The sequence below is a fragment of the Mus pahari genome, chromosome 3 (assembly GCF_900095145.1).
Source record: "Mus pahari chromosome 3, PAHARI_EIJ_v1.1, whole genome shotgun sequence".
Taxonomy (NCBI): domain Eukaryota; kingdom Metazoa; phylum Chordata; class Mammalia; order Rodentia; family Muridae; genus Mus; species Mus pahari.
Genome location: NC_034592.1, coordinates 147,353,668 through 147,381,522, shown reverse-complemented (window position 1 = coordinate 147,381,522; position 27,855 = coordinate 147,353,668). Strand labels below are relative to the sequence as shown.

Here is a 27,855-nt window from a genome sequence, read left to right as displayed (position 1 = left end):
GGGGGACAGGCTAGCTAATGAGACGGCACACGTCTGACACCGGGGAGCGGGTGTTAAACACAGACGACCCCCTCAGCCCTCGGCGGGGTGCAGAGAGCTCGAAGAAAACAACCGGGGCCAGAGAAGTCAAGGATGGAGGCGGGAAAGTAGTAGAGGGAATGGATGGAAAGAAAATGGTTGATGGAGGGAGACAGAGAGAGAGAGAGTGCGCGCGCGCGCCTCAGGAGGACCCAGAGGAAGACCAGGAGAAGAGAATATGCCTCTAGTCCAGCAATATCAGGGTTCCCTGATATCAGGAGCCTGCCATACAAATGGAATCATCTGGAGCGATTAAAACCGTGTTGTGGCTCTATATATTTATTGGCACGGAGAGACATCTGGTGTATCCCACTAAGCAAAGAAAGCTGCTTACAAAACAGTGCATGTAATAATATCTCAAGTTTAAAAACTATTTGTGGCACACAGAAAGCAATTCTGAAAGGACCGTACCTTATGATTGGCAGGATGGTGGGAGGCGCACAGGTGGCCTTGTTTTCCTGGCCCTGTGCATTGCTCCGACGACGGGGGTGTGATCCTGGAGTACGGCTTTTATAATTAGCCAAAACAACAACACTTGTTTGAGAGAGAACCCGGGTGTGGTGAAGGGGCTGGAGATGAAGGAGGTGGGCAGGAAGTGGGAAGGATGGAGCTAGGGCCAGACGGTCCCTGAAGGAAGTGGGAGGGAGACCTGGTGTGAGGAGGAGGCAGGGGCTAGCTGAGTGCCAAGGCCCAGCGGGACAGATGGACAGACCAGGACAGACAGACAGACCCAGACCGGCATGTCTGCAGGGCAAGAGACAAGAGGCCTGGTGCTGGAGAAGAGGGGTTTGTGGGAAGGACGCACAGCCCCCAGCCCACTGCCCCTGGGACAACTTCTGCAGGGTGATCTTTTCTAGAATCCCTGTTTTACCCTGCACGACTAGTTTCAGAAAAGCCTCCTTCAGGAAGGACCTCCCCACCCCAAACTGCAGCACGATTATTCCTCACCCCCTTTTTAAATTAAAACTGCATCTGCCCACCCCGGCGGGTGGGTTTGTAATTTTCTATGCCCGGCTGACTCCAGGGGAGAGCAATCCTCCGGGGCACAGTCTTTAATAACTTCTGCTGCCCAAGGAACCTACTGCAAGCCTGAGTCTGTGAGAGGGCATCTGTGTGCGCACATCTGGAGAAGGGCCACCTCAGGGTACATTGTACCTAGTAGGGCTGCCCCAAAGCAGTGTCAAAGTCTTGGGTTTCAGTGCCTTAGGCCCAGGTCATTGTGTAACAAGTACAGTCAAAGCCCCCAGGGCTTTGTCCGACCTCCTGAATGGCAGAGGATGAAGACGATGTGCTTAGAACACTCTACCTGACCTGCTCATGTTCCTATCAGGACCATATAGAGATAGATATATAGGTGTATATATATATACAGACACACAACTCTGTGTGTATATGTGCCAAGCAAAGGATTGTATACGTTGAGATTTCCTGTCTTTCCATCCTAAACCCTCCATATCATGATGTCTTGGGCAATTAACAAGACCTTTAACTATAAAATTAGCTGCATTTGCCTGTTGGGAAACAACACAGAAGTCTCTTATTCCTCCTGAGAAGCAGGGGGGTTTTTGTTGTTGTTTTGTTTTTTTGTTTTGGTTTTTGGTTTTTCAAGACAGGGTTTCTCTGTGTAGCCCTGGCTGTTCTGGAACTCACTCTGTAGACCAGGCTGACCTCGAATTCAGAAATCCGCCTGCCTCTGCCTCCTGAGTGCTGGGATTAAAGGCGTGTGCCACCACACCCGGCTTCTGTTTGTCCCAGTCTTGATGGGAGCAAACTTAGATCCAGATCTCAGCTCTAATCTGAACAAGTTGTCTGTCCTCTAAGCCCCATCTGTGAAATGGGTGCAGTCCGATCCCACACCTCAGAATGAGTGTTCAGACTGAGAGTGCTTGTTAAGTTCTAGTCAGAGCCGAGGCGTGAGGAAGGCAGGCGAACAGGCCTCATTTCCAAAGAGTGGGCCCTGTGCAGAGCCAGCTCAGAGCAGAGCCAGCATCACCTAGGACTGCCCAGCAGCCAGCAAGGACTTTAGAGTGTTACTTTGCTGCCACCTGCTGGCCACTGGCAGCATCACAGCCACCCCTCCATCTCTTGTCACCCCAAGTCCTGCTGGTCCTCCCTTTAACATTCAGGCTGGGCAGGACCCATAGAAAACCAGTCATTCATCAGGGATGTGTGACAGATGCCCATGCTGTAGGGAACTCCCAGCATCACAGACAGCTAGCTGCTGTAGGACTAGAGCTTGCCCACCTCTTCCCTCTGGGAGGGATGCTAAAAGATACAAAAGTTGCTTTGCTATGCTTGGCTCTGCAGACTTTAGGGAGAAACTTCCAGAAGCCAACCAGAGACATGAATGGAGGCAGACAGTGTGTCAGGGAGTTGAGCCAGGGAACACGTTGAACCCGAGAAAGTGATAGACAGAAGGCAGCAGGATCATGCGCGGGCTGTGGGCATGTGGGGTTACATCACTCTAGGGAAACGGGGTGTGGTCACCCTCAGGGATAGGATGCAGCAGCTGACATAGTACTTGCCTGACATGCATAAAGCCTCTGGTTCAGTCCCTTGAACTGCACTGACCTGTGTGTGGTGGCACATGCTGATAACCCCAGCACTGGAGGGTCAGCTCGTCCTCCTCTGCCATGTGGTGAGTTTCAGGCCAGCCTGGCCTGCATAAGACACTATCTCAGTTAGCTGGACTGATAGTGTGCGCTCCTGGGCACTGACTTTCCTAGCTGTTCCCAGCCTGGCCTGCAGCCACCACAGCCACAAAAGTATCCAGGACAGGGGAAGCCCCAGTCATCGATCCCAAAGCCAAGAGGAAGCCCACTGCTTACTCAGCAGTGTGAGCCATGGGCAGCTGTTCTCAAAGTGTGTTCTCTGATCCTGCAGCATCAGGACCACCTGGGGAACTTGCTGGAAATGCAAAGTCTTGGTCCTGGTCCCAGATCTGAGCCAAAAACATGGGAGGTATGGCCCAGCAATCTGTCGCTCAGCAACCCTCACAGTTGGTCACTTTGTTCCTTCAAATCCAAGAACCTGCAACCTGGAGGAGAGTCTGGAAGCAGCCACCACCAGCAGCACCTGCCATGAGGGTGTGACAGCTGCCCTCTAACAGAGGCAAAGGTGGCAGTGACTGGCCCAAGATCACTCGGATAACAGGTGAGAGATGAGTCTTTTGCCTCTATCCAACACACATGCAAGCGTACGCATGCATGCACGCACGCACGCGCACACGCACGCACGCGCACACACACACACACACACACACACACGCACACACACACCATGGAAGTTAGCACCACCAACATTTGGGCTCTAGGCAGGGGATGAGTATTAGACCCTAAAGTTCCCCTCCCCCTCTGTCATACTTCCCTCTGCTTTCTAAACTGAAGCTTCCACCTGGTGCCACCAAATGGCCCTGGAAGCTCTTCTGGGAAGACTGCCAAAGTCAGGTGCCCTTTTCTTGGCTTTCAGCCTCACCCTCGCCCCCCAGCATCCCCAGCCTCCATCAGGGCCACCATCTAAGCAGTGGGATTCAAACAGCCTAAGACCCACGGGTTAAAGTAGGAATCTGTGCGGGAACCCTCTTTAAGGCAGGGCTCCTCCTTCCCCGCCTCATCCCCCCCCCCCTTCCGGCCTTCCTTCCCTTCCCTCTGCTCCCACTCCATCTGCTGTTCCTCCTGGCTAGGCTCCCCTACAGTTGGCACAGCAGGAAAAGAGAACAGGATGGTCTATTTTTAGCCTGAGATGTTGTCGCGGGGGTAGGAGAGGGCACCACCTGACTGGGAAGCATTGGGGAGGTCAGAAGGCAGCGGGGGACCCAGGATCTCCCTGAAAGCTGTTGCCCACCATGCCTAGGTTCTGGAAAGCAGAGAGCCAGATCTTGGAGCAGCTTGGAGAGTTCATGGGCCACTGCACAGCACTGTGTCACCTATGGCAAGTCACTCCACCTCTCTCTACCCATTTGCGCTCCTGCAAAACAGGGAGGGACACAGGCCCTGCCTGCCCTGCAAGGCTGCTTCTGTGTACCTGAAGCCTTGCAAGTTTGCTGCTGGCTGTGAGCACACAGGCAAAACTCCCTGGAGACACAGCAGCCTGGGGACACTCTTACTTAAGCTCAGAAAATATCCTAATTCTTCCAGCCTCACAGCAAACTAGATATATCACCACCCAGCATGTCCACCCTTCATCTCCTTTGTACATGTTTGCTGTTTTTTTTTTTTAATTACATAATCATTATATGAATCTTCTGTTCTCTTGGAAAAATAATGAAGCATTATTGGAAACACAACACTCCCACCTGCCCACCTCAGACTGCACCATTCCTTTTTTTTTACAAAGATAGTTCATTTATATTATGTGTACAAGTGTTCTGCCTGTGAGGCATACGTGTATCACATGTGTGCAGTGTCCATAGATGTCAGATTCCCTGAAATTGGATGGCTGTGAGTCACTGTGTGAGTGCTGAAAACTAAACCCAGAACCCTCACAGGGCAGCCCTGCTGCTCCTAGCCCTGACCCATCTCACTAGACCACCGTCGAAGTTGGGGTTTTCAATGCTTCGTTTTACCCACATATGCATTCACGGTATCTTAGCTTTCCTTCCATATCTATATATACCGCATTCAAATATAATATGCAGCCCGCTTACATACTGTCATATCGTCTATAAAAACTGAAGGGTGTGTGGCTTTGTATGTTTGGTTCAGGTTGTTGGGAGAAGTTGTTACTCTTTAATGTTTGTTTTTGAGACAGTATCATTGTGATGGTTTGTATATGCTAGGCCCAGGGAGTGGCACTATTAGGTGTGGCCTTGTTGGAGTAGGCATGTCACTGTGGGTGTGGGCTTTAAGACCTTCACCCTAGCTGCCTGGATGTCAGTCTTCCACTAGCTGCCTTCAGATGAAGATGTAGAACTCTCAGCTCCTCCTGCACCACGCCTGCCTGGATGCTGCCATGTTCCTGCCTTGAGGATAATGGACTGAACCTCTGAACCTGTAAGCCAGCCTCAATTAAATGTTGTCATTTATAAGATTTGCCTTGGTCATGGTGTCTGTTCACAGCAGTAAAACCCTAACTAAGACAATCATGTAGCCCAGGCTGACCTTGAATTCACTATATATCCAAATCTAGCCTTGAACTCCTAGTCCCCCTCCTGAGTGCTAGTGTTACAGGCATGTACCACTGTTGATATTTGATCTTGCTGTGTATTGTAGTGTGTTTGTGGCCCCAAGACCTGGAGTCTGTACTGTAGACGACCTCCCCAAGTGACCCCAAGTTATTTCTGATTGGTAAATAAAGATGCCAGCAGCCAATAGCTGGGCAGAAGAGACATAGGTGGGGTTTTGCACACACATGCACACACACGGGTACATGTACCACAGAGCACACATGGAGATCAAATGACAACGCTCTGGATTTGGTTCTCTCCCTTTTACCATGAAGTCCCAAGGATCAAAATCAGGTAATTAGGTTTGGGCAGCAAGCTTACCCACAAAAGCCATCTTACCTGCCTTGGAATGTGTTTTGTTGTTTTTGTTGTTGTTGTTTTGTTTTGTTTTGAGACAGGGTTTCTCTGTATAGCCCTGGCTGTCTTGGAACTCATTTTGTAGACCAGGCTGGCCNCAAGCTCAGAAATCTGCCTGCCTCTGCCTCCCAAGTGCTGGAATTAAAGGCGTGCTCCCCCACGCCTGGCGGAATGTGTTTCAAAAGCTGTTTCTCCCATCATTCCACTACCTGTTTTCTGTCTCACCTGCTAGAGTTTCTGAGACGATGTTGTATAAATAATTACAAATTTATTTAGCCAGTGCCCTGCTGATGGGCAATCAGGTGCCCTCTAGCAACACAAGCCGCTAGCCACGGACTCCTGTGTCCATGATTCCTTACAGTGAAAGCCGCAGCAAGACATCTCTGGGTCCTGCACTGCTGCACTTGGTAGGTATCACTGCGAACCCCCGACGCCCGAGCTTTCCCTCCATCCTTAAAAAGCAAGTCGAGAAATGACAGGGGCCAGGCATGAGAGTTAGATGCACTGGGCTCTGTCTTGGATCCTCTCAAACTTCACAGGTCAGCAAGCAGTCCTCAGAGCCAGGCCCCTGCTCCCGAGCCATCGCCTCCAAAGCAGTTCCAGCATTCAGACCAGGGGCCTCAAGGCTATGCTGTCTGTCACCTGACGCTCCTGCACTGAGATGCGACTCTCTTTACCATCCTCCTGTGCCACAGGCTGACACCCATGTAGCGTCTCCTGCACTGGAGCAGCGGTGTTATGACCGGGATAATCTTCTATCTCCTCGGGATCTTGCCGTCGAGCTGCAGGGGGTAAGGTCTGGGGAGTCAAGGTATGAGATCCAAGGTTACCTCTAGCCACAGAACCATCCTGCCTCTGAGGAATAAAATCCCTTCTCCAAGTCCTTTCCACTGGGGTGGGAGGATGGGGGCGGGGGTGTACCAAAGCTGATTTCTTGGATGCCTTCTGCCCCCTGCTGGACACATGAAATTTGGCAGGAAATTTCCGGAGCCACTGCCGGCCAGCAGGAGAAGCTGCCCTTTTGGTTCCACCTACTGGCCTCTGAATGCGGGATCCCCCCCCACCCCCATTCCCCGCCTTCAAGGCCGTAGCACAGCCAGAGTTTCTCTGCCAGTGATGCCCAGCTCTGCCCTAGGAGAAGTGATTGAGTAGGAGGAAGGGATGGAGACTGAGAGCAGTGCTGGGTGGGGGTGCGAGTAGCCCACCTATATGTTCCAGGGACAGACCCGGAACCTGTTTCGGCATGTATGTGCGCTTGCGCATGCGCGGAGTATGGCGTGGAATTGGGTGTATGCGCATGGGGTAGAGGGTCCACACACCCATGTACGCACTGTTAGAGGCTAGAGGTTGACATCCTGTGTCTTCTTGCACTCTCAACCCTTATTTTCCGAGTCAAGGTTTCTCTTGGAACCTTGGTTGGCTAGCAAGCTCCGGATACCATGTGTCCATTTCCCCCACCAGCACGGGCGTGATAGGCCTTTTCCGTGGATCCACACTCAGGGATCCAATACAAGCTCTCTGCTCACTGAGTCTGTCTCCCTACGCCATGAGCCTCCCTACCTGCCCACCAGTCACTCCAGCTTCTCTCACACGGGGATGGCTTACCTCATTATCCTTTGGTTTCTTGACCACCTTTTCTAATGAGAAGAAGGGGTGTGGGGCATCGGGAGGTTGAGTCAGGATCAATCACTGGCTGGTTCTGCAGGGCTGAACCCCCCTCCCTTTCCTCTCCTGAGCACTCACTGATATAGAGAAACACCCCGAAAATGGTGATGAAGATGCCCATCACGACGGGAATGACCAGCAGGGCTCGCATCCGGGACTGTAAACCTGGAGAGACAAACTTGAGTGGATCCCACTGGCGGGTGCTCCCACTGGTGGGTGCTCCCACTGGCAGGTGCTCCTACTCCTTGCCCTACTCCCTCCCAGAATCCAGGCCCCCTGATATTAGAGCTTTCAAACAGTAGCATTGTGGGTAATGTGGTCACTAGGGGAACTTTTAAAATGCTTTATGGTATTTGCCAGTGTTTATAAATTGAGAGTCCATCTTTGTGTGGTGGTGGTGGGGGGTATGGTATATATGGGCCTTGTATGTGTTTAGGTGTGTGCATCTGTGCACACATGCAGAGGCCAAAGGAGGATGTGGGTGTCCCGATCCACCATATTGCACCTTCTGCTGAGACAGAGTCTCTCACTGAGCCTGGAGCTAATCTGGGAGGCAACAACCCACAATTCTCCTTCTAGTGCCACCCCCTACACACACATGGTATTAAGGTCACAGTCACAAGTGGTGTGGTCATGCCTAGCTCATGCTTGCATAGTAAATTCTCCTACCCTTTGAGCTGTCTGTAGCCCTGGGAGATTGCAGTTGGAATGAGAAGCCCCCAGTGAGCCAGCTTCCCATCTGGTGTGTTCGTCAGCTGTGTGGTGAAGGGACAGCCCGCCTGCCTGCTTTCCCCTTCCCTATGTTGTGCCGCGCAGCACTAGCACCCGAATTGTTACATCTGCTATGGAAGTAAGGCGGAGAGAAATAAAGTATCTCTTATGACTGCACTGTTATTCTAAGTGACAAATGAAAAGACCAAAGGGCAGGTAGTCTTAGAGGCAAGGGGTGCAAACACACACACACACACACACACACACACACACAGTCATAAAGGTAAGTCCTCTTTGAGACGGGGTCTCACTAAGTGGTTCAGGCTGGCCTTAAACTTGGGGTTCTCCTGCCTGTACCATCACACGGGAGGCAGACACCAGTGAAACAAACACAGGTCCATGGGACACAGGTCCATGGGTGGCTACCTGGCTTTTAAATAAACTTGTATTGGAACCAGGGCCAAGGTTAGGATGAAGAAGGTAGGCAGGGTCTCGGGTCTGGCAAGGTCAGCTCTTACTTTTTTTTTTTTTTTTTAAGTTATTTATTGTTATATGTAAGTATACTGTAGCTGACTTCAGATGCACCAGAAGAGGGCATCAGATCTCATTATGGGTGGTTGTGAGCCACCATGTGGTTGCTGGGATTTGAACTCAGGACCTTCGGAAGAGCAGTCAGTGCTCTTACCTGCTGAGCCATCTCTCCAGCCCAGCTCTTACTTAATTTAAAATTTTGCTATGTTGTGCATCACTGGTCTTTGGGCTTTGGGTTTTTTAAAACATGTTTTTGGTTTTTCTAGCATCATCTCAAAATGTTTTCTCTTGCTTACTGTCCCTTCTCGATGTCTTCTTAAATGTTACCCATGAATTCGAGTGCTTTCACACTCCATCCACTCATGCCTTTCCAAGACAAAGGGTAATCTTGAGGAAAAGCAAAGAGACTGCACTTTTATTTTCTTTTTTACTTTGTGGCACTGGGGGTCTAACCCAGGACCTCACACATACTAAGCAAGTGTGGGGGTCTAACCCAGGACCTCACACATGCTAGACAAGGTGGGGGTCTAACTCAGGACCTCAGCATGCTGGACAAATATAGGGGTCTAACCCAGGACCTAACACATGCTAGGCAAGGTGGGGGTCTAACCCAGGACCTCAGCATGCTGGACAAATGTAGGGGTCTAACCTAGGACCTTACACATGCTAGGCAAGTGTGGGGGTCTAACCCAGGACCTCAGCATGTTGGACAAATGTAGGGGTCTAACCCAGGACCTCACACATACTGGACAAGTGTGGGGGTCTAACCCAGGACCTCAGCATGCTGGGCAAGTGTGGTGGTCTAACCCAGGACCTCAGCATGCTGGACAAATGTAGGTGTCTAACCCAGGACCTCACACATGCTGGACAAATATAAGGGTCTAACCCAGGACCTCAGCATGCTGGACAAATGTAGGGGTCTAACCAAGGACCTCACACATGCTGGACAAATATAAGGGTCTAACCCAGGACCTCAGCATGCTGGACAACTGTTCCACCACTGAGCCCCACCCCCAGCTATCTTCTTGCTTTTCTTTTCTTTTTTTTGGTTCTTGCTTTTCTTGATGTCTTTTAATTTGTACCTATTTTTATTTATGAATATCAGAAAGTGCTAGGTATGTACGTGCATCATGTACTTGCCTAGTGCCAGCAGAGACATCAGATCCCCGGGAGCTGGAGTCATGGGCAGTTATATACTGCCTGTCATGGGCTCAGGGAACTGAACCCAGGTCCTTTGTAAGAGTAGCAAGTGCCACCTCTCCAGCCTTAGAAACATATTTAAACTTTTATTTACCATTATTGTGTGTGTGCATGTACATGATGTGTGCGCATGATGTGTGCGCATGATATGTGTGCATGATGTGTGTATGGTGTGTGCACATTATGTGTGCACATGATATGTGTGCACGATGTGTGTACATGATGTGTGTATGGTGTGTGTACATGATGTGTGTGCATGATATGTGCACATGATGTATGTACGGTGTGTGCACATGATGTGTGTGCATGATATGTGCACATGATGTATGTACGGTGTGTGCACATGATGTGTGTGCATGATATGTGTGCATGATGTGTGCACGTGTGTGCATGATATGTGTGTATGATGTATGTACATGATGTGTGTATGGTGTGTGCACATGATGTGTGTGCATGATGTGTATATAAGATGTGCACGTGATGTGTGTGCATGATGTGTATATATGATGTGCACATGATGTGTGTGCATGATGTGTGTATATGATGTGTGCATGATGTGTGCGCACTCATATGTACTGTGCTGTGCATGCAGCGGTCAGAGGACAACTTTTAGGAGCTGGTCCTCTCCTTCCACCTTTCCATGGATGCTGGGGATGGAAGCTGGGCCATCAGGCAAGAACTTAACTTACTGACCCATCTCAGCCCTTTTCTATGTTGAGCCAGTATCTTCCTAAGCTACCCAGGCTAGCCTTGAACTTACAAAGCTCTTGCCTTTAAGTGGCTGCACTTGTAGGCCCGATCACCAGACCTAGCTTTCTTACCCTTCTCTGTCTTCACTCATTCAATGGTGACCTGGTCTCTATTGTTATCTGAGTTTGTGATCCACAGGGGGATGGTCAAGTTTCATATTCTAGCATCCAAACTGAGGTTACCAGGTGACACTGTCACAGTGACCCTGAACCTCAAGCAAGGGGCAGCAGCTTCTGAACTGCAAAATTCCAATGCCAGACACTTACACCACCCAAGCAAGGGAGGAAAGAGCTGCTGTCAATCTACTTCACAATTGAAGAAACTGAGGCTCAGACAAGGGATGTGACTTACCCAGCTCCCAAGACAGGAGCTAAGGTACTGTACCCCAAACTGCCTCTTGGTCTCACTCCTACCCCTGTCAGTGTTCCTGCACGCCTCAGTCTCTCCCCAGCTCCCTGCTTCCCAAACACTTGGCAAGGTCATTCTCCCCTGGACTCACCACAGATGACATTAGTCTGATCCGTTCCTTCCCGTAGGACAACCAAGTTCTCATCCTCACAGCTGCACAAAGACACATGTGTACACATGTATGTGCATGTACACACACATGCAGAGACAGACAGACAGACAGACAGACAGAAAAAAGGCTCCCCACCATAAGACTTCCAAGCCCAGGGGAGTCCCCCAGCAAGGAGCAAGTCCTTGTTCACTGAGCACATGACTTACAGTGCAGCATCCCAAGATGATCATTAAATGAAGAAGAAGAACAGAAACCCACAGAAAGGAAAGGTTACGGCCATACTGAAATGGGAATAGCCAGGAGTGTAGATGGTTAGAAGGCAGCAAGGGGAGGGAATGAGTTTGGTCTCAGGTGGGGCTTCTCAGCCTTGGCATCTGCAGGTATTTTGTGCTGGGAAATGTCCTATGTATGTTTCATAGACTATTTAACAGTACCTTTGCCTCCACTAACCAAGTGCCAGGAACAACCCCCTCGCCAAGTACATTTGAAAGATGACCAGATGTGGCCAACGCCCCACAGAGAGCAGAACTGGTCCCCGCTAAGAAGCTCTGCTTTCAGGGTCTTCTGGGAAGACTTCTCCATGAAGGGGGATCAGAAGGCATTGAAGGATGGGAAGGTGGGACCCAGCTAAGTAGGAACCGTGTAACATGAGGGAAGTCACATGGTGACAAGTGTGGTGGTGACAGCTCCGGGCAGGGCAGCTGCAGGCACTTAGCCAGGTGACCTGACTGGCAAGAGGACCTGCTCCCACACAGCTCCTGGGGGAGATGTTGCAGCAGAGTACGCAGCCAGAGGCAGGACAGAAGTGGAGATGTGTGGTGTGGATGGGAGGTCCTGGGAGGAGGGGACAGAGGGGACACGGCAAAGGAAAACCCGGATGTGGTGGAAGAGAGGCGTGCTCTAGCCTTGTGTGAGAAAGGAAGGCCCTCAGTACCTTTACAAGTCGGCTGAAGCCTCCTGAGATTAAGGGCATCCCAGTCTCCGATAAGAGCCTGAGGGTCTCACACATACTGAGGCAGATTTGGGGGTCCCCAGCGAAGATCAGAAGGGTCCCCAAAGGGTATAAAAGTTGAAACAGCAGCATGTAGCAGCTAGATGGGGCAGTGTGGCGGCTGCACATTTGACTCCAGGGCGGGAACCTCTATGAACAGCTAAACCCATCAGTGAGGATGGTGAGTGTGAGTGCAAGCAGGCACTAATCCAAGCACAGGAGAGACCAGTGTGGGGTGTGTGTGCGTGTGTGTGTCATGGCAGAGGGGAGTGGTATGTCAATATGTTTGTTTGTTTATTAGCAGTCTCTCTGTCCCTCTGTCTCTCTGTCTCTCTCTGTCCCATTGTCTCTCTGTCCCTCTGTCTGTCTCTCTCTGTCTCTCTGTCTCTGTCTCTATGTGTGTGTCTCTCTGTCTCTCTGTCTCTGCCTCTCTCTCTCTCTCTCTCTCTCTCTCTCTCTCTCTCTCTCTGACTCTCTGAAGGGGTAGTAAGGAAACAGCCTGAGGTGACAGGTTTGCCCATTTAAAAAACATTAAATGTGAATTATAAAAAAGAATAGGGCATGTGTGTTAAGTTTTCTCCCAAACAGGAGACTTTGAAGCAGAAGAGTAAACGGTGTGCCAGGGTGCGAGTGCAGAGTGCGAGGTGTTGGGGGAAAGACAGGAACTGTAGCTGGAAGGCCCAGCCCCATTCCCGGGAGTCTGGGCTTCCTCCCAAAGGCAGCAGGGAGACGTGGCATGCTTTAAATCATGAAGCATCGTGATCCAAAAGGGGCTACGGAAGCTCCCAACAGCAGCATGGTGCAAAGCTGCCAAGGGAAACACCAGAGGCAGGGAGCCTATGAGGAGACAGAGCCATCACCACACCACAGTGAGGAGGTGTGAACTCACATGACCACTCTAGAGAGTAATGAGGTGGATTCCCAAGGCAGTCATGTGACATGTAACGGGCCTGACTGACTGGGAGGTGAAGGTAAGGGTGGGCAGCTCACTGTGTGACTGCCTGGAGCCAGAACCTGCCTGTCAGCTGGGGCTCAGGGCTTGGCTAGGGGCCATTCTGAATGTACAGATGCTGGTGAGCCATCACACTCAGCAGTGGGACTTGACCATCTGGGGACCAAAGGACAAATAAATCCAGGGGGAGATGGAGCCATAGATGTAGATAAGACAGCCAAGGAGAGGTGGAAAAAAGTGGTCAGAGAACCCAGACAGAGCCCGGCAAATACAAGTAAGAGTCCAGAAGGGCTGGGGTCATTGATAACTCACTCGGGAAAGCATTGAGAACCTGAGGGCCCGAGTTCAAGCCCTCGAACCCACAATAAAAAAAAAAAAAAAGATGGACAATACCTGAGGAGGAACACACCAAACTGATAGCTGGCACGTGCACACACATGCATGCACACACATGTACGAATGCACATGCATATATATGCACAAACATGCATGCACACACACGTGTGCACATACATGCACACATGCACATGCATATATGTGCACATACATGCATGCACACATGCATCCATGCACACATACACATACCAACCAAGAAAGTGAACTGAAAAGGGGAGTACGAGTGTCGTGGTGCTTTAAAAAGACAGACTTCAAGAGGATATGGAAATCAACAGGCTCCTATTAACTAAGCAGAAGCAGGCTAAAAAAACCTGCATAAAGTGTCCCTTAGGCCAGCCACAGGGTCACATTCACCAGTGAGTGAGGCCATGGGAGTGGGGGGAGTCAGGGACTGAAAGGCAGGTGGCTAAAGAGACTGAGACAGGACCCACCCTATCATTGGTTAGGGAGAGGTGACCTTATACCTTGTCCAAGGATGACACTTTTCGGAAAGTGATGACTGATTGGAGAAGAAACCATATGGGCAGGGACGACAGACGGTATCCGTGGTCTCGGTGGCTGGGAGGATGTGGGAGGACACATGAGCAGACACCTGGGCCACAGTGTCTGACTCCCAAGGGAGCCAGCAGACAAGCAGGGCAGGACAGAGCACCTGCCCTTGGCTCCTTACCCCGAGGTGATGCAGCCCCGAAGGCCGCAACCCCGCAGGAAGCTGCCCAGAGCCCAGGTCAGAATCTGAATGAAAGATGCCAGCCCAGGTGGGACTTTCTCTGCCCGCAGCTTCTGGAGCCCAGAGACCCAAAGCTCACCCCCAGCTTTTCTCTCCCACCCACAGAGCTGGTTCCCACCCACCCACCCAGGCAGGCCACTTACCCATCTCCACAACTCCAAAGCCAAGGCCACAGGGCATGTGCTGAGCACACGCCTCACAATCCTTGCTGGTGCAGTGTCGGCCTTCCTTACACGTACAGACAGTGTCTGACACTGCGGTGCCCTCCTTCTTAACCCGAAGCCCTTGATCTGAGCGGAGATGAGAAGGAAGAACGGGAAAACCCGCTGGGCCGCAGCCAGGACCCCACTCCTCACATCCTCTGCTGGTACAGCTGTCACTAGACTAGCTTCAACCCAGACTCCAGCTCACAGGAAGACCCTGGCCACTGACAACAGAGGGATTTCAGCATTAGCAATAACAACCTGGTTCTCAAGTACCCCTTCCCAGGCAGCCCCACGCACTGGGTTCGCAGTGTCTGTGCTGGTGACAGCGGATCTCCCTGTTCCACTGGGCTGAGAATTCGCCTGAGTCACATGGGTGGCACTGGGTCTTCTCAAGATCTGTGCAGTGGCTTGTCAGTCGCCTTCCTGAAAAAACAGGAGGATATGAAGCAGGTTGGGCCAATCCTGTGACACAGACTGTGTCACAACCCAGTGAGCCAGGACTGGGGGCGAAGGGGTTGGAGTCGGGGACAGGGGGTTGGAGCTTGGGAACGGATATCTCAGAGCCTACATGAGTAAGGAAGATGGAAGAGACGATAGCTTGGGGTATTCCAGCATCAAGGAAAAAAGGGAAATGGGTCATTTTAGACTTGAGTTCACAGTCTATATATGGGGTCTGCATTCACCAGCATGCCAAGAGGGAAAGGGTCCGGGGCAGGAGGGCTAGCATCTCACCCGGCTGGCACAAGTCGCAGCACCGGCCATTGTGGAGGTACTGTTTGTCACTGCACGTAAGACACTGTCCTAGCTGGACCTAAAAAACGGAAGTGGGCAGCTGGAAGGGATCTTCCACAGGCATGCTGAAAGTTAGCAAAGACACAGGCTGTAGCCAATGTGGAAATCCAAAGCAGAGAAGTGAGCCCCCACAGTGTGAGTGAGGTCTATTTGGTTTTGTTTGTTTGTTTGTTTGTTTGTTTTACTCTGTGTCACATAGTCTTTCTGCCATCTCCCAAAGCAAGAACTCAGAACCCTCTAATCCGAACAGATAGATAGATGCACAGGACTCTTCAGTGCTCCCAAAGACCCAGCAGGTAGGGAGAACTCCAGTTCTTCCTCCAGAGTCCCGAGGCTGCTGGCTCAAGCTGGCCTCAGCCTTTCTCCAGGTTTCTGTCCCCAGCTCCCTGCCACCAGAAGGATAAGAATCGCCCCGCAGAGGGTAACACTGAACAGAGTCCCACAGCGGCGGGATTCAATGCGTTCACTGTGTCACTCTCAACATTTGTTTCTAGAACATCCGGTACCACCCATGCTATGAGCTGCTTCTTGTTAATTTAAACACACTTCTTTTAACTGTAAATCTTCTACTGTTGCCCCAAGAGGACAGCCAGTATCACTTCCTATAAATTAAAAGAAACCCTAAAAATACACTCAACAGATTTGTAACAGGGTGATTAAGCCCCAACTCGTAGCTTTCCTGGCTGAGAGAGATCCTTCGCTCTGACTGCTCTTGATTTTACTTTTAAGCCTGGGGTGGGTTGTTAGCAGGTCTTTCAAAGTCTTTTCAAAGGTTGTTAGCCAGGTGTGGTGGCGCACGCCTCTAATCCCAGCACTCAGGAGGCAGAGGCAGGCAGATCTCTGTGAGTCCAGCCTGGTCTGCAGAGTGAGTTCCAAGACAGCCAAAGCTACACAGAGAAACCCTGTCTCAAAAAAAGAAAAAAGAAAAAAGAAAAAAAGACGTTAACTATGATCTAGCGCTAGAGACTTACTCCTTGAAGAACCAAGAAGCAAGATGGCTCAGCCAATCAGGGCACTTGCTGCCAAGATGATAACCAGAAGTTCAATGCCCAGAAATGGAAGGAGAAAACCAACTCTCAAAAGTTAGCATCTAACCTGTGTGTGTGTGTGTGTGTGTGTGTGTGTGTGTGTGTGTGTGTGTGTGCGCGCACACACACATACATACATACATACATACATACATACATACATACATAAACGTAATATTTTAAATGAATAAGAAAGGGATTGGGAGGAGCTGGAGAGATGGCGCAGTGGCTAAGGGTACTGGTTACTCTTTCAGAGGATCCAAGTTCAGTTCCCAGCACCCACATGGCAGCGCACGACCATCTGTAACTCCAGATCCAGGGGATCCGACACCCTCACACCAACAAACACAAATTCACACGAAATAAAACAAAATGATGTTTTTTTTGTTGGGGGGGGGGGATTCGAGACAGGGTTTCTCCGTGTAGCCCTGGCTGTCCTGGAACTTGTAGACCTTTGTAGACCATGCTGGTCTCAAACTCAGAAATTCGCCTGCCTCTGCCTCCCGAGTGCTGGGATTAAAGGCGTGTCCCACCACGCCCGGCTCAAAATGATTTTTTTGTTTGTTTGTTTGTTTTTTTAAGTGTTCTTGGTGCATTTTTTTTAAAGATTTATTTATTATTATATCTAAGTACACTGTAGCTGTCTTCAGACACACCAGAAGAGGGGATCAGGTCTCATTATGGATGGTTGTGAGCCACCATATGGTTGCTGGGATTTGAACTCAGGACCTTCAGAAGAGCAGTAGGTGCTCTTAACCGCTGAGCCATCTCTCCAGTCCCAAAATGATGTTTTTTAAAGAACAGTGAAACTCTAGGGGGAAAGGTCTGAGCCCCACTTCCTAGCTGGGGAAAAAACAAAACGAAACAAAAAACTATGAAAACCCACCAATCCCAGAGCATGAAATTTCACCAATCCCCGCCCTGGAGGACTCCATCCTGGATAACTCCTCCCCCAGGAAACCCTGCCTAAGCCGCCTGCAGCTCAGTTCTCTGCTGCTTCTCCCCTGGGCGGAGGCAGCCACTCTTGTTTCTCTTGTGTAAGGTCTGTCATCCAGTGTGACTTTGTGATACTCCATATCCCCTGGCTGCCAGGATGCCTTTCCCTTCAGAGCTGCAACACCTCCACAGGGAAGCCTTTTGGGATTTCTCCTCACATCTACAACACTCAGAGGAAACTTTTCCCTCATAGCATAGCTGTAACACTTCCAGAAACAGTCGGCCGAGCAGCGGTGGTGCAAACCATTAATCCCAGCACTCAGGAGGTAGTGACTGGTGGGTCTCTGAGTTCAAGGCCAAGAGCAAGTTCTAGGACAGCCAGAGCTACACAGCTATTTTTGTGTTGAAAAATGCAAACAGGGCTGGAGAGATGGGTCAGCAGTTAAAAACACTGTTCTTCCAAAGGTCCTGAGTTCAGTTCCCAGCAAGCACGTGGTGGCTCGCAACCATCTGTAATGGGATCTGATGTCCTCTTCTGGTGCGTCTGAAGACAGTGACAGTGTAATCACATAAAATAAATAAATATTAAAAAAAAAAACTTGAAAAAAATATTTTTAAAAAAGAAAAATACAAGAAAGAGAGAAAGAGAGAGAGAGAGAGAGAGAGAGAGAGAGAGAGAGAGAGAGAGAGAGAGAGAGCAAGTGCCAGAGAGATGGCTCAGCTGGTTAAGGCTCTTGCTGCCAAGCCTGAGTTCAGTTCCTAAGTCACATGGTAAGAAGAGCTAACTTTCATAACTTTTCCTCTGACCTACACACACACACACACACACACACACACACACACGCTGTGGTACTCAAGCATACATGCATAAAAATAATACATAAATAAATAAGTATAATGAAAACTACATTTTTTTTAAGTGTAGAAGTTTTTAAGAACCATAAAGTGGGCCTGTGTTTTGGTGTGTGTGCACACACAATGCCCACTGCTGGGTCTGTGACTTGGAGCGTGCTCTTGCCATAACTGGAGTGTACGGAGGTCAGTGGACAACACCGCTAACAATACTACCTCCCTCGTGTTTAAAACACCATCTTTTTGTTGTTCTTGGTTGCTAATGCCCAGCTTGCTGGCTAAAAACTTCTGGGATTCTCCTGTTCCCACCTCCTGTCTCACAGTAGGAGCCTTAGGATTGCAGACTCCCCTGTCCCCACTTCCTGTCTCACAGTAGGAGCCTTAGGATGTCAGACTTGAACTTCTGACACCACACACTACCTTGCATGGATTCCAGGAAATGAACCCAGGTCCTCAGGCTCATATGGCGAGTGCTTCAGCCGCAACCCCATCCTTGAGGTTTCAGGTGAGGGTGTTTTTTTTTTGTTTTTTTTTTTTAAGACTTTAAAAATAATTAGATTTATTTATTTTATGTGTGCAAGTGTAGTCTGAATATGCACCACATGCATGCCTGGTGCCCTTGAAGGTCAGAAGAGAGCACTGGATTCCCTGGAACCCGTGTCAAGGATGGTTGCGGACCACATGCGGGTGCTAGAAAACTGAACCTGGGTACTCTCCCAGAGCAACAATATTCTGAGCATCTCTCTAGCCACAGGATTTATTTTATTTTTGATTAGAGGTAGATATATGAATATGAACCAGCGTGAGTGTAAGTACCCTCAGAAGAGGGAATCAGACATCCCTTGGAGCTGCAGAGGGTGGGAGCTGGGAATCCGATTCCAGTTCCCTGCAAGGGCAGCACACGCTCTTACCGGCAGAGCAATCGCTCCGGCTCCTCCGTGTGCTCCTTGAAGCCAGGTCTCATTTTAGAAACAACCACAGCTACAGACCGTGTGGAGCCCGCGTTTGAGAACGGGACAAGTCACTCTGTACCCCGTCCTGACTATTTTGCCTCTCTGAGACCGTGTGTCCTTTGTTTTTATTACTCTTGTTGTATTTATGTACCAGCCCATCGTGGCTACGGCAGCCAGTGTGCGCTCTTACCCACTAAGCCATCTCTCCAGCCCTGTGTTCTCACCTTCAAAATGGGATTGTAACACCTGCCCTGGAGGCTGGACTGTGAGAGGTGAGAGAACACAGGTGTGTGGCCTGGCTCTATAGCAAGGTAGTAGTCAGAAAATGGCAGCTTTAATCAGCACACATAGGTGATGGGGGTCTGCCCTGGTGTCCTGCACCCTGGTAGCTGTCTGACTGTCCAGAATCCAGGAAATTGAGAACTCTCACTCAAACTGGGTATCTGAGCAAATCACTTAATGAAATGTACCTGAAAGCACCTGCCCCCAACAGGGCATCATCCCCGGTTTTCATCTTCCCTGAGACTTCCCACTTCCTTCCTTCCTTCCTTCCTTCCTTCCTTCCTTCCTTCCTTCCTTCCTTCCTTCCTTCCTTCTAGAACAGCAGACATCCTCAATGGCACCTTTGGAAAAGACACCTTCCCTCTGATGGCCAGTCAGCCCCAGTTTCCATCCCCCCAGAGCATCGGTCCTTCCTCCACAAAAGGTCTCAGGGCCACAGCTTGGAGACCCCTCTCCATGTGAGTGGCAGGCTCAGAAGTCAGGCAGACATAGCTTCATAGCCATGTCAAGAGGCTTTGGGTAAAACCCCTCCCCTTTCTGAGCCTCATTTTGGTCATCTGTGTAACAGAGACATTGGGAGAAATCAAATGAAGGCCACATGTGGTCTCGCTCACAGCCCCTGCACAGGAAGAGGTCAGTAAAGAGCACTTGTTCTTTCTCTCAGGGCCCAGTCCCTCCCTGGAGCCCAGATTGGGGCTTACAAGGGCAGACTTGGTTCTTGAGTGGTCCAGACTAGCCTCCATCACACCTACGTTTCTTCCTCCATCCCTCCCAAAGGCCCTCATCCACTTCTCTCACACCTCACCCTCTTCCTGCGTCCAGTCTACCTAAAAGTCTTATTTAGAGCAGTGACCCATTACAGTTCCTCATGTGGTGGTGACCCCCCAACCAAAACATTATTTTTGTTGCTACTTCATAATTGCAATTGTGTTACTATTCTGAATTGTAATGTACATATCTGTGTTTTCTGATGGTCTTAGACCACCTCTGTGACAAGAACCACTGGCTTAGGGTAAAAATATGAAAGCTAGAAAAGCAACTCTCTCGCTTCTTCTCCTTTCCTGTGGCTGACCTCCACGGGGATCCTTGGCAGGCCACATGTCAGAATCTATGTACTCTGGCTGGGGATGTAGCTCAGTTGGTATAGTAACTGCCTAGCATGCGTGATGCCCTAGGTTCTATTCTAAGCGCCACATAAAACTGGGCATGGCGGTACATGCACTGGGAAGGTGAAGACAGGAGAATCAGAGATTCAAGGACCGGAGAGAGACGGCTGAGCTCTCAAGGTGTTTGCCATATACATGCATGGGCCAGAATTCAGATCTCCAGAAACATGCGCAAGCACCAGGTCTTTGTTGTGGCCTCCCTGTAACTCCAGCTTCAGATGGCAGAAGCAGAGGGTCCCCAGAGCCAGCTGATGTGTGAGACTCACCCTATGGGGAGCTCTGGGTTTGCTTGAGACCCTGTGTGGATGAGTAAGCCCGTGTCCAAGGATGACTCATGGTATGAACTTCAGGTCACCGCATGCAAGCACACGTGTGCTCCCACACAGATGTACGCATACATACAAGCCATGCGTGAACAGAAGGAAAAAAGAAAACTGTGAAAAGTCATTCTCAACTAGACTGTGAGTTTGAGGCCAACCTGGGTTAGGTGACACTGGCTGCGGGACAGGGATGTGCTTAGGGCATTGACTGTCACAGCTGCAGAAAGCCAGTCCTGAAACACGACACCTTCCTGCGTGGACAATTCAGAGCCCTTGAAGTACCAAGGTCCCTGTCTCCAACCAGAAAGAATCTACCCAGCTTGAAAGCTAGGGGAGCCTCGCCAGAGGAGAGGGGCTGAGACTCAGGTAGTCAGGGGATTCCCAGACTCCAGAATGAGGAACTGCAGAAATATATTTAAACCAAAAGCGAATCAAGAATCTAGAAATCCCCGAGATGTGCTTGATTGGGTCTGAGCCCTGCTAGTGCCTGCAGAAACCTAGTCTTGTCTCTTATCCTATCTTGGGTTCTAAAGCTATTCCTCCTCCTCTTCCTCCCTCCTCCTCCTCTTCTTCCTCCTCCTCCTCCGGGTGTCTCCTGTACCACCTTAAGTTCAAGAGGCAGAGGCACAAACTTGGGGATTTCTCTAGATTGGCTTGGCTATGATACGGGGCTATGATACGGGTATGGTTAGTAAATTACCTCTTCCCTAAAAAGTACCTGGGGTCTTGTTCACACAAGATTCCCTAGACAAAGTGGCCCCAACTGGCAAGGAGAAGATAACCACGGGTGGCAGACATCTGTCCACAATGGGAAAGTGACAGGAAACAGGCCAGACCTGCCCCTTCCCCTAGCCAGGCTTTCCTGTCTGCTAACACTTTCCAATCTCTGCAGTCAGCCCCAGAGCCAAGGCTTGGATCAGACAAAGCTGTCCAGGCACCGCGGTGAAGGCCTCTCTAAGCTCCCCCTGTGGACTGCGTGGAACAGAACCCCAACCTTCTGGAAGGAAAGAGGAGCAGCCCACCTTTCCCAAATCAAGAAAGGAAGAAGTCTTGTCTTCTCTTTCCATCTCTCACTCTCAAAGCCCTAACCCCCTTGGAGGTTAGAACAGAAACAGAAGCCACTCACCGCTGTCAACAAGCAGCCCCAGAGCGCGCACAGCCAAGGCAAAGACACCATCGCAGGGCGAGATCAGAGGAGCCAGATCACAGGGCTCCTGCTGAGACCACTAGTCACTCCAAAGTCCCTGCTAGGAGTCCCGCCCAGGAAGAGGGCGGGGTCTTCGGGCACCAATCGCGGTGGGCCTTTGGCTAGTCACTGAGCAGGGATTTCCCCAGGACCTTCCCTGGAGTCTGATTGTCCCCAGGAGTTTAAGGGATGGGCACCAAGGTGGCGGGAGGAGGAGGGGTCCCAAGAGGAGCCCTTTTCTTACATTACCCTCCCCCGCACCCCCTCCTCGCATCCAGGACCTGAAAAGCCAACTATAGCAGGGCTAAGGACTCTCCTGATTGCAAGGTAGCAGAGGGGTGAAGGATTACTCTAGGGACTGGGGATCGCCACAGGGACACTCTTGTTTCCCCCCACACACACACACACCCAATACCCCTGGGAATCTCTGCAGAACTGAAAGCATCTCCAGAGAGGTCTAAGGAAGTCCCCAGCGTCACCGCAAACTCAGAAAACGGGAAAGACCACAGCTGAAGGGCCAGGAGGCAATTCAAGGAAATGAGTTCCCTACCCAGTTTCTCTTTCTTGAGAAGGAAATTCCCATGAGTAGGGGGCAGCATCCCATCCTCTTAGCCACGCGTGCCGCGTGCCACCCGCGTGTCTCCACTGACTTCTATCCCATCCCAGCTCCATCCAGAGGCTGGAGACAAGCATTTACTGTACGGCCCAGCCTTTGGTAGGGTCAAAGGGCCCTTGAGAAATGATAGAAAACTAGAGACCCTCCCTATTCCTCCATTAACTTTCCGGGGGGGATGGGGGCTGAGGCGTGTTCAGGAACAAGGACCAGAACTCCGGTCCTCATGCTTGTATGGTGGGCATTTTACCCTGGGTGTTGTCTCTCCCAGTACCACCACTATTCATCATTCATATTTCTCCTCTTCCTCCCCCTCCCCCTTCCACTCTCTCCCTCCTCCTCCTCCCCCCTCCCCTCTTACAGTGTATGGGTGTCAGAGAACATCTTAGGGGAGTTAGTTGTCTCCCTCCACCATGTGGGATCCCTATATCAAACTTAGGTTGTTTGGTTATCTTTACCCCACGCCTCCCGCACTGCCACCACCGATTTTGAACCAGAGCTCACAGCTGCTCTGCAGCTAGGATGGCTTGGGTTCTGGTCCAAGCTCTGGGTCTGATGCATCGAGTTCACTTGAGTGGCAATCTCCATCTCGGTTCCCTCCCAGGAACTTGAACTAGCTAATGCTTGGGATACTGATCCTGCAAACTGAACATCCAAGCCATGCTGAGGGACCAGGCCGCAAGAAAACGGAAGCCCGGGGGAAGGCAGGCATGCTGCATGAACCCCAGGCTTGGGGGCTGTCTTCCACGCTGCTCAACTGCTATGAAGACACCATGACCAGAGTAACTCTTACAAAGGAAGCGTTTAATTGGGGGCTTGCTCACAGTTTTGGAGGGTTAGCCCATGATCATCATGGCGTGAAGTTGGAGCAGTACCAGAGAGCTTTACACCCTGAGCCACAGGCTGCAGGAGAGGGGGGAGGGAGACTGGGCTTGGCATGACCCTTTGAAACCTCAAAACCCTAGTGACACAGCTCCTCCAAGATGGCCACGCCTCCTCCAAATGGCCATACCTCCTAATCTTCCAAAACAGTTCCACTAATTGGGAACAAACATTCAAACATAGGAGCCTATGAGTTCCATCCTCCATCAAGCCAAAGACACGGTAATAGCTTCTTTTATCTTCACTCCATACCCAAGAGTCTCAGCCGCCGAAGTTGCCTTTGTGAGGCACACAGGGCCAGATGATTGGCTGAGGAGCATACCTGGGGATCAGGTTCCTCTACTCTGTCTGCTCCTCGATCTGGAGTCCCCTGTCCTGTCACCTCTGCCACTGTCCTAATTCAGAGCCTCACAGCGAGTGTCTGAATAGGTTGTCAATCCTCACCCCACGAAAAACCTCTGTCACAAAGAAGATGGCCAGACGGACACACCCCCCGGTGGTCTCAGTACTGACCCCAAGCTACAGTGGCCTCCTGTGTAGAAAGCATGCTGGCTACATTCAAAAAGGCCAGAAACACTCAAATCAGGGCCCAGGAGTCTCCATTAAAGCCACTGGAAGACATCCAGGATGAGGAAAAAATGACTCTGTCTTTCCCTATTTTTCATCCCCTTTGGACAACAAGTCTGCTTTTCATTCCTGGAAGCTGGGGTGGGGGTGGGGGAGGGGAGAGAGCATTGCTAGATAACTTCAGCTTTTGCTTATTCCTTATTTGCTTGATTCCAAAATTGGGCCCTTCTCAAAACTGCCTGGGGGAAGCCAGTCCAACAGAATTAAAACATTAATTATATTACATAAAACATATCATAGCGGCAATTAAAGCATCTTAAATTAATGTGTGAAAGAATAAATAGTAGCCTTCGGGTTGCCCCATGGGGTGCAGACCAGACAAGATAAAGGGAAGATATTTCAGTTCACACACATCCCTAGGAGCCGCTTGTGGTGAGGCCCAGGGAAAGAAAGGGAAGGGTGTTGGGCTGAGAGGAGTGTGAGGAGGGGGAGGGGAGTGAGATGCTTCCAGGGGAGGGGGCCATTGTCAGCTTTCCATAGAGGGAAGGGTCCAGCAAGGAGGTAGGGTGAGGGATGCTGGGGAGAACAGTGAGCCAGGATTCCAGACCCTGGAGGAAATGGCCTTTGTGAGAAGCAAGGACCGGGGTTGTGGGGCTGGAGGGGGTGGCGCAGGTGCATGCCTGGAGGTCACAGTTCACAGCTTCTGGATAAAGGACAGACTCTATTCAGGAGTCTTTAACCTGCATCCTGTCTCTCCTCATCACTTAATAGCCCTTTTCCCTCTTCCTTTTCCTACATATTATACTGTACTTAAGTGTACATTTACACGTGTGCGCTTGTGTATGTGTGCATATGTATGTGTGTATGTACATATGTCTATATGTGTATGGGGTGTATTTGTATGCATTGTGTACATGTTTAATGAAAAATAATATAGAACTAATTTTTTTCAGGTTTTTAACTCTGTCATGTATTTATCAGGGTTTTTATTGTTTGTTTGTTTTTGTATTTCAAGACAGGGTTTCTCTGTGTAGCCCTGGCTGTCCTGGAGCTAACTCTGTAGACCAGGCTGGCCTCAAACTCAAGAAATCCGCCTGCCTCTGCCTCCCTAGTGCTGGGATTAAAGGCATGCGCCACTACACCCGGCTTTATCAGGGTTTTTGTGGTAGATAAGTTCATAAAAATATAATTAATAGGCCAAGAGATGGTGGCACGTGCCTTTAATCCCAGCACTTGGGAGACAGAGATAGGCCGATCTCTGAGTTTGAAGCCAGCCTGGTCCAGGCTTGAGTTCCAGGACAGCCAGGGCTACACAGAGAAACCCTGAGTGTGTGTGTGTGTGTGTGTGTGTGTGTGTGTGTAAAATCCAATGTGAACTCCACTGCTTCAGAATGGCTAATGGCTATGCCAATTGTTAACTGTTCATGGAGATGCGTAGACTTTGGTTCTGATTAATCCCACTACATGACTTTTTTTTTTTTTTATTTGAAAGTTCATTACAATAAAGTTTTATTTAAGAAAAATAAAAAGAATATTAGCTATACTGTGGCTCGCGCCTTTGATCCCAGTATTCCGGAGGCAGAAGCAGGTGACTTTCTGGGAGTTTGAGGCCAGCCTGGTCTACACAGTGAGTTTGTATCGGCTCCAGGGAACCATCCCAGCTCTGGGCTTCCAAATCTGCACCTCTAACCAGCCTTCCACTTCATGGTCCATGCTGTCACCTCCACCTGACACTACTGTTCCCTTACCTCCTGTCACCTCATTTTTCAGAGCTGGGGTTCAGTGCGCCTCCTTCAGGAACTCCTCCCCCACCACAGCCCACTGGGGCAAACACACCCACCTCCCCAAGCTCACTCTCCAAGTCAGTCCCACCCCCGCTGTACTTCAATTATTCTGTTTATTTGTGGAACCTGTGTGTTGAGGCAGCTCGCCTCCGTGGGAGCATGATAATGAAGCGCTCACCCTAATCTCTCCCTCCAGCCATGCTCAGCCAAGTTTCCCTTTTCTGTCCCTTAATGACATTTTGGGCAGATTGCATTACTTTTGGATCTCTCTGTGTTGTTAAACCTCCGTCCTTTGATGCTTTATTCTCAAACTCAATTTAAATCTCATTTCATCTTCCCCGCTCAGCCAAGGATTGACTTGAGCCAGAAAGAATCTTGTCAGCTCGAAATACAAAGCAGGCAGGCAGAAAAGCCTGTCTGGGAGATGAGCCTTAGCTCACGGGAAGGAAGAGGCAGGGGAGGCCAGATCTCTCTGATGGAGTTTCTGGCCTCTGCAAAGCACTCTCTCCCTGCAGGTTGACCCTCCTTGTCTGCAGTGGCCAAGTGCTGGTTTGCCGAGGGCCAATGAGTGACTTTTGTGCTTCTCCCTCTACACAGTTCTCTGACGGGACATCCAGCTTAGATTCTAACATTCCTCTCTTGCCAAGCTACCACCTGGAGACTGCAGTGGAGCCCTCTTTCCCAGAAGTCAACCTGCTTAGATGAAAGCTCAGAGAAGCACTCTGGCCTGGCTGCTGTGGCGTTCACTCGGCTCCCTGGAACATAAGCGTCCAGGCCAGCTGCCCTGCCATGTCTGCTCTGTCCAAGTCTCTCTGCCCAGATAGGCCCTGTCCACTGCCAGGAAGACCTCAGGAGGACGGCATCCCACACTCCTTTCTACAGTGGCCCTCAATCTCCACAAGGTCCTTTGAGCCTCCGCGACTCTCAGCCTCCCCTCTGTTAATTCCTTTCCCTTCTACTGAACACCCTGTGGTACTCAGCAAAACCGAAGACCCCGCCCTCCCCGGGATTATTAATTAAAGTGGTCATAGATGATAAACCAGGACTGTGGCTAGTGGGTGTGGAGTCTGCTCCACCTCTTTTAGTAAAGTCTGTTGGGGAGACCTGGCTCCCCACAACACAGAACCTGCTGGATTTCCCTGCTGATTCCTAACAGAACTTCTGCTCCATAACCTTGGTAATGGCCATTCCTCACATCTGACTTGATTCTTAGAGAGAAGGAGATCAGTGTCTTAGTCACTGCCTTGGTTAGGGTTTCTGCTGCTCTGGTGAAACAGCTGGAATAGCACATTGGGGAGGAAAGGGTTTATTCGGCTTACACCTCCATAACATTGTACATCATCGAAGGAAGCCAGGACAGGAACTGGAACAGGGTAGGAATCAGGAGACAGGAGCTGATGCAGAGGCCATGGAGGGGTGCTGCTTACTGGCTTGCTCCTCATGGCTTGCTCAGCCTGCTTTCCTACAGAACCCAGGACCACCAGTCCAGGGATGGCACCACCCACACTGGGCTGGGCCCTCCCCCATCAATCACTAATTAAGAAAATGCCCTACAGGCTTGTCTACAGCCCCATCATACCGAAGCATTTTCCTAATTGGGGTCCCCTTCTTTCACAGACTTTAGCTTGTGTCAAGTTGACATTTAAAAAACAAAAACAACAACAACAACAACAACAACAACAACAACAACAACAACAACGGTGTGGCGGTTCTTCCAGAGGTCCTGAGTTCAATTCCCAGCAACCACATGGTGGCTCACAACCATCTGTAATGGGATCCATGCTCTCTTCTGATGTCTGAAGACAGAGACAGTGTACTCATATACATAAAATAAGCAAATAAATCTCAAAAACAACAAACAAAAAATAAAACTAGCCAGCAGGGCCATCTGTTGCCGTCTAAAGCATGCTGATTAAGTACTTGTTAGGTAAACACAGGCTGTTGAGACTAAAGGAATCCCTTAGCACCTACCTGCCTGGGCCCCCAGGGCTGCATGGCAGGCCATCCCCTCTGGATGACTGTACTCTCTGGCTGGGATTCCCACATATTTCCCTGTAATTCACCAGTGTTGAGCTGGGATCTGTTAAGAGGAACTGGGCCACCTAGGAGAGAAATCTGGAAAACCCGAAGAGTCAACAAAGCAGAGGGCTGCTTTGACAAAAAACGTCGTTGGGCTCTGGCTAAAATGGCTTGCTGGCCTGGCTGGGTCTGACTCCCAGACATGGACCGCAGCCTTCTCGGAC

General features: G+C 50.3%; 1 protein-coding gene across 1 annotated transcript; it reads right to left on the bottom strand.

The window, feature by feature from the left end:
• Positions 1–5,849: 5,849 nt before the first annotated feature.
• Positions 5,850–21,838, bottom strand: Cd40 (CD40 molecule). Its single transcript, XM_021194140.1, has 9 exons — positions 21,707–21,838; positions 14,984–15,062; positions 14,549–14,674; positions 14,189–14,335; positions 13,780–13,873; positions 10,956–11,017; positions 7,343–7,429; positions 7,205–7,236; positions 5,850–6,397 (listed from the first exon to the last, which is right to left on the bottom strand). Exons 1-9 carry the CDS (start codon positions 21,755–21,757, stop codon positions 6,206–6,208), a joined length of 870 nt encoding a protein of 289 aa, XP_021049799.1. The 5' UTR covers positions 21,758–21,838; the 3' UTR covers positions 5,850–6,205.
• Between the last annotated feature and the right edge of the window lie 6,017 nt (positions 21,839–27,855).